Source organism: Anopheles arabiensis, chromosome 2 (assembly GCF_016920715.1).
Source record: "Anopheles arabiensis isolate DONGOLA chromosome 2, AaraD3, whole genome shotgun sequence".
Taxonomy (NCBI): Eukaryota; Metazoa; Arthropoda; class Insecta; order Diptera; family Culicidae; genus Anopheles; species Anopheles arabiensis.
In genome coordinates, this window is record NC_053517.1 from 100423664 (window position 1) to 100443638 (window position 19975).

The 19975-nt window shown below is 46.1% G+C and overlaps 1 protein-coding gene across 1 annotated transcript; it reads left to right on the forward strand.

The window, feature by feature from the left end:
- The first annotated feature begins 3048 nt into the window (after positions 1 to 3048).
- Positions 3049 to 10731, forward strand: LOC120895565 (ras-like protein family member 11B). The gene is made up of 4 exons (XM_040299057.1): positions 3049 to 4751; positions 8465 to 8521; positions 8679 to 8752; positions 10191 to 10731. Exons 1-4 carry the CDS (start codon positions 4664 to 4666, stop codon positions 10617 to 10619), a joined length of 648 nt encoding a protein of 215 aa, XP_040154991.1. The 5' UTR covers positions 3049 to 4663; the 3' UTR covers positions 10620 to 10731.
- Positions 10732 to 19975: the final 9244 nt, after the last annotated feature.

Genomic DNA, 19975 nt, shown 5'->3' on the forward strand with positions numbered 1-19975 from the left:
GCACTGTTAATTACAAACAGATTGTGGGCGAAGCAGAGACGCAAGCAGATGGCTGGCATTTGCGGGTGCGCTCGTTGGGATGGAAAATTGTATCGAAAAATACACGGTTCGCTACGAAGGATTGAGCGCGCATTTACCTCATAAGCTTCGTGTGAAAATGCATCCATGTGTGTGCACGGTGCAGAAGTTTTGCTGTGGATTTTCTCAAGTTTTTTGTTTTGTTTGAAACATGTGTTAAACGTTATGTCTAGTTTTAAGGGAATTAAAGAGTATAGTGACAGTGAACAGTGGATACGAAAAATGGCTAAAGTGTTTCAAAAACGATAATGAAACCAGATGTTAAATTGTGAAATGTTAACCCTCAAGCTTCCTCACACGACACAAAATGACTTGAAAATGTTCTTCGCCGGTCCAACACCAAAGCAGCTCACCACAACCAATAAGCAATCGATAAAGTTAAGTTCTACGAAACACTCCAAAGCCCACCGATTGTTCACCGATTGTTCCAGACGTTTCGTGCGGCGTTCACTACAAGTGCAAATAATTACTCAGCGGTTCCTCGCTGCCAGCTTCGCTCGCTTGACAAACGGCTTCTTATTGCAAAGTTTCTGTTGTGCGGTTAACGGTACCACGTCGTTGAGGGTTTTCCCTCCCATCACAGAACCTTCCCTCTTTATGCCTTTGTACAGAACATTTCCACCATTTCGAACAAACCAACAAACTTAATTGTTTTCATTTCGTCCGGGCTGTTTCTAAAGCAGTTGCCGTTTGCTCGACATGGGGAGGGAAGAAACCCGCCTCCCAAAGAAAACCTCAATTTTCGACCAAGAAAAACGTCATTTTTCATTTCCACGGTCGTACCGTGGACCTTCATCGTACCTGTAGGGCTGGAGCTGTACCGAGAACGGTTATTCCTTTTGAAATGTTTCCTCTTTCAGTACTGCCAGACTTGGTGGCTGAGGTTTCGCCTGGGTCTGGGTTTTGTGGCTTTCTGTGGTCACCCGGAGGGCACACACACACAAAAAAAAATCGAAGAAAAAATCGTATCCTCCCCCCCCCTGTACCCCTATACGTAACAAATATTGATGGTTTTGTGGCTTGTTGAAACATTTTATTTCAATTGATACGAAGCACCCAACAGTTGTAGCGGTGAACAAATGCGTTTGTCAAAAATAGATGAAAAACGAGCCACAAATTTAACTGCTTCGAAGGGCTCACAGTGATGGAGGCTTTTGGCTCATGCTCGGAGTACCCGCATCAACCTTCGAGTGAGAAAGGCGAGACGAGCAAAAAAAGTGATTTATGATCCACAAATGAATTCAAACGCAAATAGAAAGCAGATAAGGGCGGATGTTGGGATTGAGCGGGCTTGTGCGGTTAGGGATCATGAAGTTCCGATGGCATTGACTTGATGATTGGTAGACTTTGTGGTTTGGAAAGGGTACACTATGCTTCTCTATACTATGGTCCGTTTTTTTGTTTTGTTTTCTTCAAATAGAACTTCGCCACAAGCACTTGCATCAATCCTTCTCCAGCAAAGCAATGGATGAAAGACTCGCATCTTTACCATGCTTTGGATGAAGCATGGCAACACGCAAACCCAAGGGAAGAAATTTAAGCAACGCGGTTGTGGATTCTTCACTTTGCTGCGCTTTGATGGATTGTTTTCGTATCGTTTGTTCGTTGTTTGCTTTACATTTTCATAATTTCCCCCTTGCAGCGAATTCTGTGAGAGCAACAGCGCAATCAAGAACCCCAAATAAAGCTGAACGATCAAGGTGGGTGCTGGATGAAGGATTGTTTGCTTTGCGCTTCTCTTTACACTTTTAAAGAGGGTCAAACAATAATCCTAATACGTTTTAGTCTTATTACCATGTTATTTATGCAGTTGGGTAAGTCCATATATTTACACGACCGTTATTGACTTTACACAATCAAACACTCCAACCTTCTGATTTAAAGCTAATAATTAGTCCTTTGCATTACCAGCGTCTTAACGCCCACCCAACAACCACCACATCTCACACCCGTCTAAACAAAGTCACGATTAGTGCACTGGCAGCTTCAACGCAAGCGTGACCGTGTCCGAGATTTCAGCCCCCGCCCGACGTGAAGTAAAAATGCCAAAACAACGCACTCGAACCATTCGACGTAGCGTTGCCGTGTGTGGTTTGTTTGTGAAAATAAACACGATAAAGCAGCAGCAGCCGGCACTGGAAGGCTAATCCGATGGCCATTTCCCTCCTTTTCCTCTCCTCCTCAACCGGCAAAGTAATTTACCTTGCTCGACTGTTGTTCTGCTTGTTTCGCCCTTCCAACAGTTTATCATCGCCAGAGTTTGCTACGTTTTTTGGGGAAGCGTTTGAGGGAGGCGAAGAAACCGGGGCAGTTTGTTTCCCACATTTTTCCATCAAAATCGGACCTTTGCCAGACAGAGATGAACTGCATTCATCTCGACAACTAGCCGCGCGAGCCCATAGTTGAGCTATTTTTAAATCTTTCGCTTTCGCACGCGATCGTTGCTCTGGCGGAAAAGGCTGGTTCAGACGATTTGCTTTTGTGTTTCCCGATTTTCATTCACCACACGCCAAACCCTGAATCTTGTATGGCGTCCCACGGCTCTCCTCGGAGAGACCTCAGGGAATATAGACCTTTGGGGGGAAAACGAAGTGATTTGTGCTGGTGCGATGGTTCCTGAAATTTTAACCATCGTTTCGAGGGACGGCAAAACACAATAAAGGCGTTTGATGTTGTACATCGTGTTAAATCATGTATGAATGCTCGAGAAAAAGAGTTGACAACCGTTCAGAGTGTGTTTTTTTCTTCTCTTATTAACATAACTCAAGCATTTGCGCTGATCGTCTTCACTGAGCTGACATTCATGCGACAGGTAGTAAATCATCGCAACAAAACCAAGGCCTGGCTGGTCGAATAAACGGCGTTTTGTTTTATGTGTGGCGTTATTAATAATTTTAGAATGAAAACACACACAAACACACACACATACACATTCTTATCGTTAAAGTTACACCAATTCAAGTTCGATAAACGAACCCGCAGAGTGAATCATATACGAAAAAAGGGATCAGTTTGGCCAAAACACTCACTCAAACTCATCCACTGTTCCACATTCCTGGTGCTACACGATCGTGTCCGAAGCAGGCCGATCGGTTTTTGTTGCTCCAAAGCAGCTAGTAGTGAGTTTTCACGCACGAACCAAACCAGTCACGATCGACGCCAAGCCATTCGACGTTAGGGTCTGCGCGTGTGCATTTATTTTCAGTTGGAATTGGACCGATCCGCTACGGGAGGGTTGTGCACTTCGAGACGGAGCGATAAAGAACAAAAAAAAGGAATAACATCGTGTGTACAGCGTGCATCAGAGAGCAAGTGAAAAATCAATAATGTTGCCCAAATGCACTGCGCAGCAGAGGATGGGGTGTAAACACCGAACAACAGCCCCAAACCACACGGAAGCTGTTGAGCCGACGATCTGACTGTTGACACTGCAACCTAATTGGAAACAGCAGCGGATTTTCCGCAGCAGCACCAATCGCATCGAAAACATTTCCGCTTGCAATCCCTCGCTGCGTTTGTTAAACTTTCCACTGTGATGTGATCATTGAAAACGTTGAGCGAGCGCAAAACCGGAAAAGTGTACACCCTTCCGCACCCCTTCCTGCCCTTTGCATTCTGGCACTTCTTCGGCCCGCGTTTGGCATAAAATTAAGGTACACATCCGGTGACAGCATTACGCAGCATTCGCTCCACCGACCACAATGGTTATTTTCCGGTCAGTTTGTTTGTGTGCGAAACAATCTCACGATTCGTAGGGAAGGGATCCGTTCCAACGGGCTGTCGCGCCCCTACCGCCTTACCAGCTCCCGAGGGGATGAGTGTAAAACAATTAAATTTTCATGCTCATGTGATGCTTGTGCTGTGATGTGGAAATCGGCATCGGCCAGCCCCTCTCCCCTCGCGGGTGCGGTTTTTGTGTGTGAAGTGAAAACAAAAGCGTGAAAATGGTGGTGGTACACTTTGGGGAAAATTAAAACGACGAAAAACCCCAAACGGAAAGCTGCCGTTTGGTGGGTTTCAGCCGGTGTAGGGGCAAGGGCGAATGAAATCAAACACAACACAAAGTTAGCAAAGGTTGCGCTCGCGCGCGTCGTCGGGTTTGTGCGGTGTGCTGGAAATGATGATGCACTGGTGAGGGCAAAGGGCAAATCCGGCCCGTTGAACAAAAAACGGTGGAAAAACGAATTTCCTCATGCACGACTGTTGTGTTGTGGCGCGCTTGTCTGTGTGTGAGTGTGTGTACACGAGTTTGTGTGTGGGAAGTGAAGCTGTGCGAACCACAAAGTGCTTTACGCGAGCAGCTACTAACACTCTGGCACGCAATTGTCGTCGGTAAACCGTTCCAGAACAGTGTTTACATACCAAAGGTTAATACATTTAATGCTTCATTAAACACGAACGGATTGTTGGCCGGGTTTGGAGCGTTTTGTGGGAAGAAGCAGACGGTGGAACCAACAACTATCAAACTCTGGCTGATGTTGGTGGTAGAAATCAAACCGAACACAACGCATTCGTCGAGTTAGCCGGAAAAAAACCACGCCAGGATTATTGCGTTCGATCACACTAATTGTATGACGCGTTCACCATGACCACTAGAGGGATTAGAAGGAAAAAGTCCTACCTGGCGGAGATTAAGGTGGCCGTCATCGGTGCACCGTGCGTGGGGAAAAGCGGTAGGTATCGGGTGTGAAATTGTGCAAATGTAGCAATAAATTGTACTTCAAATTGATGATTAAATGGCATGCGAATAGATGAATGAAAGGTAGACCATGCGAGATTGCTCGCTGCCCCGTACGGCTAATAATTCGATCAGCGTTGATCAGCAGGTACAGGACGCCAAACGTGACACAAATCACCCCGTAAAGACGTCAGAGAACGGGCCCCGCTCGCTGTCCAAGAAATTAGACGCTCGTTCAGCTGTCACCTTGGTTCAGCGGTGCTGCCCGTCTGCTTACGCCACTAGCTTACGCCATTCGTGAAGTCGACACGGGACGGCAACCTGCTTTACATGCATGTTTTGCATTCCGTTTTCTTCTTCTCTGCTCTCCGCTCGTTCGACCCGCTGCGATCTGCGCTACTTTCCCACTCGCCCGGCGGGTACTCCAAACAATCTCTTCACTTGACCTTTGCTTTCAATCGTCACCTTCTGGATCGTTCGTCCCGACACGTTCAACAACCTAGTTCAAGGGTGGAGGAACAGCACCCCAATACCCGGGCGATTGGTGTGCTCGGGTTTTGCTAATAACCTCCCGTAGCTAGCAGCCACCCATCTGGACCCAGCTTGGGGGTGGTTGTGTGTACATTGTTGTGCCGAAAATATCTCACACTTAAACACGAACCATCTGTCCAATGCAATGGTTGGGTGGTAAGAAGAAGCAGGCTGAATCATGTTAACTTGAGCGCGAGCGGGAGAAAGAAAAATTTCCACTGGTCAGGCTTGATGCGGCATCCAACTTGCATTTTCCCTTTCTGGGGAAGGTGAACTAATTTGAAGTTCTTCTTTTCAATCCATATTTCCGCTACCTAGAGATGCCTGTTTGTCGACACACGTGATGATTGCAGGATGGTGATGATTGATAGAGGAAAGTGTTAATGCTTTACGGCATCAACGGAGGTTTCTGCAAGCGCTGAAGAAAATCACATGATTATTTGCTATTTTGGTCGCAAATATATTAACAATAAAGAGATATGCGACCAAAAAAACGCACGCAGCAACGCAGAGAAACGCTTGGTCGTAAAATTCTTGGTCGCAAACTTCTTGGTTGCAAAAGTCTTCATCGCAAAATTCTTGGTCGTAAAATTCTTGGTCGCAAAAGTCTTGATCGCAAAATGATTGGTCGCAAAATTCGATCGCAAAGGGATAGAGACAACCAACTTACTTAGTCTTAGTCGAACACATTCAATTAACGCACTTTAAAGTCCTTGGGTTTTCGCGATTTTTAAAATATTGGCCTGATTTTTGCAGAACCATAACTTAAGAGTACCCGTATCAATAACGCGAATAAAGTAGTATTCCAATACATGAATTCTGAACTACGCAGTAAGTCGCAAAGTGAGAAATCTGGGGGGAAATATGGGGAAATCCAACATTAGGGTACCGGTACTGCTAAAACAACTACACATGCTACATGTCATCTTCGCAGATACTTTCCCAAACATGCAATTATGTGTAACTTATTTCACACTTCGTTAATAACACATTTGAAAGATTGAATGTTTAAACCTTCTTTCTCAGTAGAAAGTCATTAGTAAACTTTTTTGTTGGGTAGTGGAATTTTTATGAAAAAATTAATGTTTTTCCTAGATTTTTTTTACTTCTCAATGTTGTATCTTTTATCCGAGGTACTTCCAATCTTGCATAAAAGTATGAAAAAGTTATTCACAGCTCATTCATCTTATGCTTTTGACACGGTTTACGACATACCAGACAGAAATTAGCTGTTTATTGACGTTGATATGTTAACGAGCACTGATTTGTTTTCTCCAGTTTTGAATTTCTCGAACGTCAACCAAGCCAACCGGTCGTTCCAGCAGCATAAATATCATCGCCAACCTTCATGCCTCAAAACAGATCTCGTTTGTCGAATCATCAAACAGCAAGAGAATGTATGTCTTCCGCAAAATAGGAGATAATTCCACACACTATAAAACGTCCATTAACCTCCGTCGTGGGTTTCGACAGTTCATGGGAATGTCGTTTTCTACCCGCTTTCTCGTCCTGCCGTCCTCCTGCCCCCCGAAGCAAACGGGCGCACTAAACTAAACACGATGACAGCAACATCATCTTATAGACCAAAGTAAAAAAAAACCTTCCTCCCCGACCGGGTGACGAATGAGATCGACAGCTGCAAATGATGCTGTGCGTTATTAATTTAACATATCATAAAGTGTTGCACCTGTTGCAAGGGGGTTTGGTTTTATTTGGCACCATGGTTAGGGTGGATGTGCGGGAATGCTGTTTAGTTTTGTGTGCGGGTTGCACGTTACAGCAGCTGAGAAGGAAGGTTGGTTTCGGTTGACTTAAAATAACTTTTACGACAATTTAAATTGTCCCAGATGGAGGTTGTCATTATTCAAATGTTTGTGGGACCGAGGAATACAGCGAAGTACAGAGCAAAATTAGTCTTGATGTTTTTTACAGAATAAACAGTATTTTTACAAAAAGACAAAGTCTAATACGCGAAACTAGACCCTGACTTAGGGGGAAAGAAAAGAAATGTCCAAAAGGGCTATTTGCGTTCTCTTCCCCCCCCCCCACCTCTTCAAAACGGTGCATTTTCCGAAGCAATGGATCTTGTTAAATTGACCATACTTGAATTATCAACTCCTTCTCCTTCCTCTAACTCTATTGAAACAACTCTCTTCGTTATAATCTCCCAACGAACGTACAGGAGAAGACAAACATCATAGAAATCCTACAGCGTAGCAAAAAAAACCGTCCGCAGGAAAAGAAAGTTCGGCAAATTAGCTCCAATCGTACGATCTACTACTCGTGCAAATACACGCGCCCAAACCTGTCCAGATTAGGTTCCGTTATTGGCCGAACAGGCGCAAAGATCAACATTGGCCGAACGGATTGCCCTGTTGGCATACTTTGTTCCATACCTATCATAATTGTCGGATCGTTACGGATTGCTCAAGAAGGAAGAGTGGGTCGTATTTTTTTACCCCCCCGTTGACTCTTCACTCACTTCCTTCCCTCACTTAACGTCGTTATCATCATCGGCTGCTGCTGCTGCTGCTGCTGCCGTGGCAAGAGCAGCCGTGTGGCAGGCGCGTAATTGGCTCATTGAATTATGCTAACCATGACCGACATGAAGGAATTTCGCCGAAAGTCTAGCGCCTGCCGTCTGTACTTTTGCATTTTGTTTGCTTGCTTCGTCTCGTAGTGCTGGGATGAAATGTTCAGCCAAAAAAAAGGGGGGGGGAGTTGAAGAAAACCTGCTTTTTCATCGCCTAGAGCAGCAATGGAGTGTGTTCTAGTCGTTTTGCGTATTTTTGCGTACCTGGTGGATGAAGATTATTCTTTTCGAAGATGTTTGCTGCCTAAGGAGCAGCGATGATTTCGTCTTTTTGTTCTCATTGCACCTTGGCGAGCTCGTGATGAAGCTTGCCTGTACAAATATAATGAACGGAACTCTTCACATTTTAAAATGTTCTCAGTAGGGTTCATTAGCTTAGAGTGTTTTTTTTTGTTGCTTTGTCGTGTGTTCGCTCGTTTGGATCGTTGACTTTTTATGTTGGTTTTTCATTTTAAACTGGATAGATTATCAAACATGAATGTTATTTTCAAATTTCCTAAAATAAATCTTGGGAAGCGCTGCAAAACTGACATCCATTTTTAATTACAATCATGTCTCTTTTATCTTTTACCCTTTTTTTGTAGCATTAACGGTACGATTTCTCACGAAACGCTACATCGGAGAGTACGACCACCAGGCAGGTAATAATAATTAGAGCGCTTGAAAGTATGCTACCATCTCAGTTTAATGTTCATTAAATATCATTCTTCATTATCTTCCCATGCTCCGTGCAAATCGTGTGTGGTTCATCCATGCTGTGTGTGGCATCTGCGTGACATCCAAACCCGACGGCATCAGAGAACCGACACAAATATGAAATCATGGTCGATGGCGAAGCGGTCCTGTGCGAGATTTGGGATACCTGTCCGAAGGTAAAATGAAACCTGCCATCCGTTTTTGGTATCGGGGTTGGGGTAACTTGTACCTACGCGCTCCTTTCCTACTCGCTCCGATGCACACACTGCGTGCCAAACTTATCCAAGCAAGCAAGGTCTCAGTATGCTCATCTTCCACCGTCCGAATCAAATCATGATGCTCATCGCAGTTGCCACAGCGCTCGGTTACTTGGCGTTTGCAGCTGTCAATCTCGTGCAAAAGTTTATTGTCTTTACTGCCCGAGCACGGCACAGCGGCCCGAACGGTTCGATGGAAGATGGCACGCAGGGGACCAGCGACCGGTCCGAAAGCATCGCCGCCCGGACAGGATGGCAACCATCAAGCGTCCCATCGAACGAGCAATTAGTGCAAGGATTGATGGGAACGATAATTATCCTCTCGAGCACACTCTACCAAGCGATCGAGGGTGAGGACGGCGGACCGGACCGGCTGCTGCAGTCGCTGGTGCCGGTCCAGGAGCGGCTGGAGCAGGTGCTGCACCGGATCCAGGCGCAAGAAGCGCAAGCTCATCGCAGTGCTGCCGCCAGCTACGATCGAACCGCAAGACCGCGCACTTCGGCAGCTCACTTGCACACCGTCTGTGAGCCGTTTGCACCGCCCAGCTCGTCGACCGAGCAGGAAACTGGACTGCACGCCGATGTGAGCTCGAAGGGAGGCCAACATCTTCCAGGAGCGGATCCATCGTTCGTGGTGCCGGCCGGGTGGCGTGAAATCACCAACCTCGACCGGTACCTGGAAGAGACGACCGGCGGCACGGAGGAGTCGCTGGAGCAGACGGAAGGCGGCAATACAGCAGCGTACGGCGTGTCGAAGCGAACGCAAACAACAATTGTCGACCGTGGGGAGAAGGTGCCGTTTGATCCCAAGCTTGGCCAGAGCAGTCCGATTGTGCAGGGCGACGGAGGGCCCGGCAGCAGCAGCAGCAAGCAGACCCACGGGCAAACGTTCACGTACCACTCGGCCGGCCCGAAGCGCCTGCTGGAAGGGCTGATGGTGCGGGGGTCGAACAACTTGCTGCCGCAAGGCACCTTTGCCATACGGGAAACGAGCAACTACGCGCTGCCGGACGGAAGCTTCCAGCGGAGCACGAAAACCGTTGCCGGTCCGGATGTGTCAGTGCTGGCCAAATGCTCGCAGCCAATGCTGCCGGTCGATCCGCTCGGCAGCGTTTCGCGCTTCAACATTGTTCCCAGCGCACCACCGTCCGAGGAGCCGCTTGACAGCCGGCTTGGGTCGAGCAATGATTGCTGAGTCGAGACAAAGAACGCATTTACACTTAAATTTATAGTAAATAGAAGCTTGTCTTGCGTGTCACTGTATTTATAGTCTTAGCGTCCACTGTGTCTGCTTCAGATGTGTAGTTAATGTTCTTCCGTTTCTCTCACTCCAAACTCACACTCCGTTCATTCACAGATCGAGGAAAACGCGGAAGCGCTCTCGCTGACGGCCGGCTCGGAAACGGTCCAGTGGGCGGACGGGCTGCTGCTCGTGTACTCCATCACCGACCGCGACTCGTTCAACTTCATCCGGCGGGCGAAGGAGGAGCTGGCGGGCGATCTGCCCGTCGCCCTGGTCGGCAACAAGGTGGACATGGTGCATCTGCGCCAGGTCAGCACGGACGAGGGCGAAATACTGGCGAAGGATTTTGAGTGCAAGTTTTTCGAAATCTCGGCCGCCGAACACGTGTACCAGGTGGCGGAAGCATTCCTAGAGCTGTGCCGCGAGGTGCTGACCGGCAAGCGGAAATCGAAGCAGAGCTTCATCGACAAGATCGACCGCATGCTGAGCGGGTCGCGCACGTACAGCCGGGGCAAGAGTGACAGCATATCGCCGAAAGAGTGACAGTTGATTTAAAAAAAAAAAAAAAACAAACAAAAGCGAATAAATAATGCACATTGCTGCTTACCGGCGAAAACAATCAAAAAATAAAAACCTCAAACCTCATTAAAGCGAACAGAATGTGTTTAATATTCCATTCGTACCATTCGTGTTCACACATCTTTAAAGCATTGACACAACAAAAATAATAATTATCATGTGCCAGCACCATGAACGAAAGCCGTGACCGAAAAGCAGTGACCAAAATGGCAACGCGCGAAGAACCGCAAGCAATAATTAGCGCTGCAAACCGGAACTTTGGTTTTCCTTTGCGTGTGTGGGTGCGTATTTTTTGGGTTCGGTTTGGTGTGGTATTTAAAACCAACATTTAATTGAGCATTGGGGGGAAAGCACTACCACAAAAGGGTCGTTATATACTGACGAATGATTTAATATAATAAATTGAGAAATGAGATGAAACGTGCATTGCTTTAAAGGTGTTAGTCGACAAGAATATCTTGTCGGAAGGCAAATCTACGCAGTTTAATACGCATTTTTGGAAAATTCTTTGCCAACAGCTGGCCGGAAGTGAAGCAATTCTTTGATACCGGGTGGCTTGTTCCGTTTCAAAAGCCAGAAAAAAAGTGTTTAAAAAAAAACAGGCAACGGTTGGCCACACCGTCGGAAGCCACGATTTATCAGCCGAGCGCGGATTCGAACCCGGCGAAGTGGAAATGCGTCGCGCAATGACCTGAAAATACATTTCAATATGCTTGGACCCCGTGCGTTCACGCATCCAGACGAGGACCCCCCCCCCCACACACACACACTGTAGGATTCACGCTGCTTTAAAACTGATTGCTTTTGCTCTTTTTCCTCCTTCCGCCGCCGCTCACAAATTTCACACAGACAATAAATTGCAATTGAAGCATTAAAAAAACGCTCGTGCTGTGGTTATGGATGGATTGAAATGAACAAACGAGTGGACGAGAGTGAGAAAGCTCACCAAACAAAAAAAACAACACATTGTCATAATAAACACACACACACACAGCAACACAATTTAAGCGCGACATTTGTGTCCTGCTCTGCCAAAGCGATTGGGAGGAAATTGGTGGACCCCACCACGCTCATCAATGCGATGAAGTGGCATCGGCAGCGCTGTGAAGCAATGGGGTGCTGCCGCCGCCGCCGCCTGCTGCTGCTGTGTGTGTGTGTGTGCCAAATGGGATCTGTGCCGATTGAAGTTTTCCGCTTCTAATGGAGTGAAAATATTGAATAATTTATAGACTGCGACTCGTGCGTGCACACATACAACAAAATAAATTGCGTGTAGCGGACAGTTCGGCGGGGCGAAGGGAGGGAGCAAAGCTCGGCGAGGCGCCCGCACCTTGCTCCAGGATGGGAGGGAGCGGGGGGAGGGGAGATTTTGGCACTTCTTCCGGCGACCTTGCCAACAAGACACCGGCATCACAAAAGTGATGCAGAAACAGACTGAAATTGCTGCTGAAAATTGATAGTCTGCGCTACCGCTTCAACCGATGCCAGTTACGGGTGAAAATGGTACGGGGTACCGGTACCGTGTTATATTATGCATAACCAGAATGTGAAAATTATACCACCAGCTATAATAAAATAAACTCTCTGGCAGCTCCAGGGGGCGCTGTCCTGGCCCCCTCGTCCGTGCGATCGGTGCGATCGAGCGAAAGACAATGCGGGAGGGAAAGAAAAATCGCTTCATCACAACGCTGTGCTGCTGGTGGTTGTTGTTTGATGCCAGCTGTAGGTTTGTGTGTGTGTGTGAGTGCGGTGAATGTTTTTGTTTTAATTGGATGCATTTTTAATGCTGTTTCGTAGTTTTATATAGGGAATTTATTTTATTCCTATCCGCGCACCTTGGTTTTGCTGCCAAGGCCGCCGTAGCCCAAACCTTGCGGGACATTTTGCTGTTTGGAAAACATCATCATCATCAAACGGCAATATAAAAAGGACAATCAGTCAAAAAGCCGTTTGGAAGTGAGTTATCGCTACAGTTGCTTCCCACCTTTTTTGGACTGGTTTATAGACAGAAATGGCAGGAATGGAACGGGACAACAGGACAACAGCCTCCCAAAAACCTATCTGTTGTGTTGAGTGGTGGGTTTGCAAAAGTTTTCCAATTTAAATGCCACAGCCCCGACTACGACTGGTCACAAAGAAAATGTGGAATGCATATTTCCTCCCGCCTGTCCCATTGGAGATAGTTTTCGTTACATTTTTGGCCGTTCCGCCAGGCCCACCCAAGTCCCGGATCGGCTCGGTTTTTGGAGTAATTCTTGCGCAAATGCTAGTCGAAATGGTTGCTAATTTTCATTTGATCACCGGCAAAGCAAATGACCGGTGAAGCGATGGTGAGTGTATACGTCGTCTGGCACAGCGCAGCACAGCACAGCACACAACACGTTGATGCTGTGTGTGCATTGTCTCTCTCCGCAACGCCCAAACGCCCCAACGTGCCGGGTGAGTTTAATTTAATTAGAATTATTTATGGGCCAATGTGTGTAATAAAACAAGCATTAACACACACACACACACTGCACTCCGGAGCCATGGGTACGAGTTATGGCGAACGCGCGTACTGCACATTTGATAGAGATATATCTACACGAGTGTGTGTGTCTGCTTTCTCCAAACTGTCCAACTCCTCTTGCACGCTCAACGGTGTGAGCAAGAATTATTACCGAAAATGCAATGCTACTGCTGTACGCTGTCCAACGTCCAAAGATGGGGACTCTGGGCCACCGTCTGGCAGGCTGGCAATAGTAAGATGCGGCAGACAAAATGTGGAGAATTTATTTATGAATTCCTTCTCTGCGTGTGTGTGCCTTCTCTGGCTGCATGCGTACGGAGCGCAGTTATTGTTTTATTGCATTATGAAATAGTTGGATGCATTTGATGCAAGCAATATAATGCCGTTTGCATGGCAGGAACAGGAAAATAATATGATTTACATATTTTATTCGCTTCTAAATTTCACTCCTTTTAGGGGTTTGTTTTTACGCAAATGTTTCGATGCTGAAACTTCAATGCTAGAATATTGCTTATTATGTTTGTATGATTTTATTACCTTGCTTCAAAGAAAGCGACTGCAATTTCATCCATTCTTTAATTGTATTTAGCATTGCATGTTTAAATAACGCAGCGCGTGCATTTGTCCCCCAAGTGAGAGGCCTTTTGCACATTGTTCATATTCGTATGAAATTCAATAAAAATGTGCATGCATGTGGTATTTTGGGATGTGTTCTCCTCTTGCTTTGCCATTCATCTCGGTCGTCTATTGCGAAAGACCGGCTACGCTCCATCATGTTAGCGTGTATGTGCTGGTGCAGCTGTCAGGCTGGGTCCGGTCATTCTTTTATGCTATTATATCCAATAAATACGCATGAGCGAGTTGGAAAAGGGCAAAGCGAGCAACAGAGAGAAAGCAAGAAAAAAACACGCTGCTCAAAAATTTGTTGTTACTCTTCCGGTACAGGGCTATCGGTGCATCGGTTATCGCATCACCGTTCGCACCCGCGCACTCCCTTTTCATCACCGTATTGAACCGATTTTCACACGATGGGGCGATGTTTTTGTTCTTTTGCTGCCTGTCTCTCACACACACACACACAGCTCGTTTACTGCTCGTTTTGCATTTGGTCACGCTGATGCAGATGTCACTCCGGAAAAGCCGTACACACATACATCCTGTCACTGACAACATAAAAACATTTCGCTGATTTTGACGATGCCTGCCACCGCACTTGCTCTCCAGCCAGGACGCGGAAGTGAATGGAGCGACTTTTTTTTGGCGTTTTTGTATTCATCCTCATCCGCACATCTGGGCTGTGGATGAAAGTTGTTTGTCTGCCATTGTCTCCGGGCGGAAAATCATCGTAAATAAATTATGAAATCAATGCTTGCGGGTGGACAGCGTCAAAACAAACCCGAAAAAATGGCCCGAAAACAAAAGACCCATCCCTGTTTCACGCCGAAAGATCGGTGTTTGGGTTGGAAAAAGTGTACGTGTGTGTATGTGTTGACAAAAAGCAATTAAAAATAAAACAAGTTTGCGAATGGACGTTGAATTTTGCTCGATTGTGGTTGAATGTTCCAGGAATTAAGCTAGCACAAACGAACGATTGAACCATCGGCACCCAGTACACAGTAAGGAATTATTTAACGCTCACCACAAAACGGTGATGCGTTTAGTGTTGTGCCAAAATTCCGCAGTAATTAGTTTTTGCCTTTTTTTTAAATCACTCCCAACGACAAAAATTAATTTTACAACACTCAACTGCCGCAATTGCTGGTCGATGGTAGCTGGGCCGATAATTTCAAACATTACCCAAAAACAAAACCAAAACGCACCCAAAACGCACCCCGAAACAACAGCAACTCAACGCAGCACGTAATGCCAATGCCTGTGTGTTATCGCACCGGTATTTGGTGGCATGGTGTGGAATTGTTATTATCAATTAAATGCACATTTCTAATTGAATTTAGATAGTTTTGCTCGGTGCAGTGTGAAATTTCGCCACTTTCGCCAGGCGGCAAACCCCCGCTTTGCCCAGCCCATGTGGCCGTGGTAATTGTGGTGGCACAATGGGCAACGGGGGACGGGGGGGGAGGCGTTTGCAGCAAAAAGCGGGAAGCTGTATTGCTAGCGATGAAAATGTCATGTGCCGTGTTTGGAGGTGGTGGTTTTTTGGAGGCATGGCGCAAAAAGGGTGGTGACGCAAACCGACCAAAAACAAATGCTAGGAGGGCAGGAAAACGGGTGGGCAGAAGGTTCGTTTGAAGCTCACGCGCGCGCGGATGCGTATCATCGATGATTGTTAGATAAATTAGAATAAATGAAAGCACACAAAAATGACTATTATTGATACGGCACGTGGAGCGAATGAATGAACAACACCAATACCAGCAGGCAAACCAAACAACAACACAAAAAAGGCAACACTTAAATTGCATTACGACTTTCAGGCGAGCGGTGGCGCGGTTGATGAATGTCCGGCATGGAGAGGGAAATGCGCACACATACACAGAGAGAGAGGCACAAAAACAAATAGCACAGCCGACCAATTTGTGTAGGTGTAGAAAATATAAATAATTGATGCTTTTCTAATAGCCTATTTGGAGCGCTTCCAGCAAGTGATGCCGTGAGCACCGTAATGATCCACGGCGCTTGTTTGATCCTTTTTTTTATGTTTGCCGTCCTCCTGCAACCATAATTAGCCCCGGGGTGGGTTGTCAGTATTTTTATAACACTTATTGGGAGGCAGAAAAATACAAGCAGATTGAAATTAATTATGTGCTTGTGCGCGTGTGTGTGTGATTATGTGCAGTAGGGCAATTAGTGGCGTGTGCCGTGCGTACAGCGATTCCATTATCGGTATTATTGGTGGCCAACAATAACGGTCTCATCATCAGCAACAAAAAAAAAAAAAGATCAGCCCACGTCCCGGCTATTAACACTCATATGCTGATCGTAATTGATCTCGACCCCTTATTGATCGAACCAATAAAAACGGGCCTCGGGAAACAGAACAGTTGGACTAGAACAAAAAAGCGCCCTCTAAACGAGTGAATTGATTCAGCATGTAGCATGTTACCTCCACAGTGCTACATCCCTTTTTCTCTACATTTCAACTCGACGGTTTTTGTGTGTGCGTGCGTGTGTGTGTGTGTGTGTGTGTGTGTGTGTGTGTGTGTGTGTGTGTGCGTGTGTGTGTGTGTGTGTGTGTGTGTGTGTGTGTGTGTGTGTGTGTGTGTGTGTGTGTGTGTGTGTGTGTGTGTGTGTGTGTGTGTGTGTGTGTGTGTGTGTGTGTGTGTGTGTGTGTGTGTGTGTGTGTGTGTGTGTGTGTGTGTGTGTGTGTGTGTGTGTGTGTGTGTGTGTGTGTGTGTGTGTGTGTGTGTGTGTGTGTGTGTAGCGTCTGTGTGCGTATGCTTTTTGAAGTGAATTTACGCCGCTAAACTGAAACATCAAAACCCTCTTTCAAAAGCTAATGGTGGGTGGGTTTGAAAACTGGGGAGTCCGTTTTTTACCGGCGGTGTAAAATCAACCCACCACCCGGGGGCGGTTGACCTGTGGCGGACGGTGTTGCGGTTAACCACCGCAATCCACCACATCGCTACCACCACCTGGGCCAGGCCCTGGCCAGGAAGTGGATCTGATTTATGTATCTTTTTACTGCAGCCGAACTTGGCGCACGGGATGCGAATTGCGAAATGCCTTTTTGCCGGGGTTTTGGATCCTGCTTGGATGTGCAGGGATGGAGCCAGTGCTGCAAAATGTCATTGTCAATGTCATGAAAAAACCTGCCTGAAACAAAATCCATATCAGCTTACACAATTGTGATAATCAGAGGTGATATTCAAAACGGTTGGTGTGACCAATACATGCTTCATGACATTTTTACGACCATCGCTTGGTCAGTCAATATGTTGTGACTTTTTTTTTACTGTGATCAGTTTTGAAAAATCGCACTGACATAGTGAAGACAAATTCTGGCTGAAAAAAAAAATCATTTCAGCGTCACGAGCTCTACTGTGATGATCAGAGGCGAGCCTCAAACAGTTGGTGCGACCATCACATGCTTGATGACATTGTGTATTTTCAGTTGGTGATCATCTCGATAGTCATAGGAGATATAGGAGATCAGTGTGTGCGAGTAATCCCAAACAACGAAATGAGCATGTTTTCTCGCTCTGTTTGACCCGACAGATATACAAAACAGACAGAGGGAGAAAGCATGTTCATTTTGTTGCTTGAACCTTCACGCCAAGTATATTACAAAAATGTCGTGATTATTGACGATAAAAATGTCGTGACCAAGTGAGTGACCAAGAGTTGGGTGCCAATGAAAATGTCACCAAGCATGTGATTGATCCTCCAGCTGTTTGAGCCTCTTCACTGTCGTCATCTTAGTTGTGTACGTGAGTTGATTTGAGCTTCGTTTCAGTCATGAGTGTTGGTGATTTGGCAGCACTGTTCACAGCCAGAAACAATCATAATTATGCTTGCGCCGGCATAAAGCTCAGCTTGTCAGTCAGAGTATCGGGTTTGACTCAAGCACTCGCATGTCGCGGTCGGCTAGTCATGACGCACTTTCTTTGAATATCATCAATGAGTATCAAGCTACCACGGATATGTTCATTATTTTCGTTGGTATTCTCGTGATGCTCATCACATTTTGTAGCACTGGGTAGAGGTAAGGCCGTTCGCAGAACACCTGTGCGTGTGATAGCACAGTTACATCGCACGGTTGTGGCAGTTCACGTTGATTTTAAATCAGTCAGCAGCTGGCGTGTGGAATTTCATAGGAAAAACATTCAGCATAAAAGAAAGAATCTTCAAATGCATTATAAAACAATATCGCTTTAAAGAGTTCTTCCTTTAATGTATCATCCGGACGTCGGATTTCAACGAGATGAACCACTATCTCCAAAGCGAATACAACTTAAGCGACTAAAGGTCACTAAATCGTGCCCGAAAGTGAAGCGAAACGAGCAACCTGTCAGTTTGATCCCATATCGAGCGATTATTTCGTGTGCCGGCAGAGATCGATCGAACGGGTACGAACGAACAGGCATCGAAATCGCCTGATAAAAGGTATTAGCCACCCGCTGCCCGTGAAAGGGACCCCGTGAAATCGTTCGCCCGGATACACGATTGATGAAGGTTATAAACGCAGAATTTATTGGGATTTGATATCGAAATCATTAGGGAAGCGGTGATCCGTGTACCATCCGGGTCGGCCGGGCGACCGAGCGACAAACGACGGGCACCTATTAGGCGTACTGTTCTCACGTGTCTCACGAATCCTCACGACTGGCTTAAGCGTTACGAAAGAGGGAGAGAGAGAGAGAGAGAGAGAGAGAGAGTAAAAAAACACATTGAGAAAGCTTTCATTGCTTCACTCGGATAAATTTAAGGCAGCGAAGAAAAAGAAAGACAGCTACATTGATAGCGAAATTAAGTTGATGGTGGGCTTAGCCACACGCAGCCCGCAAAAGCGTTGTTGCCGAATGTATAGATAAAGCCGGAAATTGGTCGAAATGGAGGGATTTTCCGTGTTTGAACATTGCAACCATTAGCAGGTAATGTGTTCGTGTGTAGGCGCCCTTCTTGAAGGGTTTTGTTGCGTGGTTCTGCTGCTTCCGTTGATATGGTTGTTATTTTATCGACCCCGGGGTCTATTAGGGTTGATTGTTATCAGTTTCGGAAACAAACCGATCGCCAAATGGGATCCGCCAGCATCCAAATTGGGCAGCCTGTCCGGTGGAAGTGGATTAAGAAGTTTCAGCGCTTTCGGATGGGGCAAAAAGTTTCCACTTTTGGGCTGTCATTATCCTCAATGGGGAGGAAATTGAAATTGGTGGTGTACGATGTAGTTAAAAGTATCGAACGCAAGGTGAACAAATTGATGCCGAAATAATGGACACAGGTGTTGTGAGGCTTTGGATATAAAATTAAATGTTATCACAAGTCGTGAACATCATCGTCAGTGTGTTAGCTGTGCATTTTTTTTTTTTTTTGGTATATTCTTCACAATATTATCCTCCCAATTTTCAGTACGCTTCGAGGACAACCAATGTCCCTCACACTCCTTACACGCTGCAGGAAGCCACACCGGGAATGGCTGTGGCCTAAAAATAAATCTGTTAAACGTCACCCGCGTTGACAGTCGACACGAGCTCCCAAGTTTAATAAGATATCGAGACAGACAAGATATGCATGGGAAGGCGATGGAGCAAAAGCAGGGCGAGTGACATCGAGTCAGCCCCTCTATCCACAATGCATTCGACCACCTCGAGCACTCGAAAAACACATTCCCGCATACGGTGTCGACTGACAGTTTAGTTGTGGAAGGAAATTTATGTGTCAATCTTCATTCACGATTGCATATGTGTGTTGCAGAGCAAATAGTAAACTGTCGAATTGAAATGTTCGAACACCAAGCGAACGTGCTGGATGTTTGCCAAACCCGTCTTTTTATCCTTTTTTTTCGGTTATGCATTAAGAGCTGCAACCGCATCGATGGTTCTCTTTCCGACCCGAAATCAACCAACTTTCCACTTGCTGCCTGTCCTTTGCCTGGTGATGGATGTGATTTGTGGGAATTGTTGCCAAATGAACAGAATGGGATGTTGTTTACTGAATTTGTGACTTTCGGGAGGTTGTTTCTCGGTTGTAAATTATGTTCGTTACATGATGAAAAGTGACGCACCGAGAACTTAGCAGTTTTCGTTCAAATTTCTGTGCTTGATCGTTGGAATGGAACCGTTACCATACGGCACGGTGCGGTGATGCAGACAGCTCAATTGTGTGATACGGTTAGCGCACAAGAACGATTCAA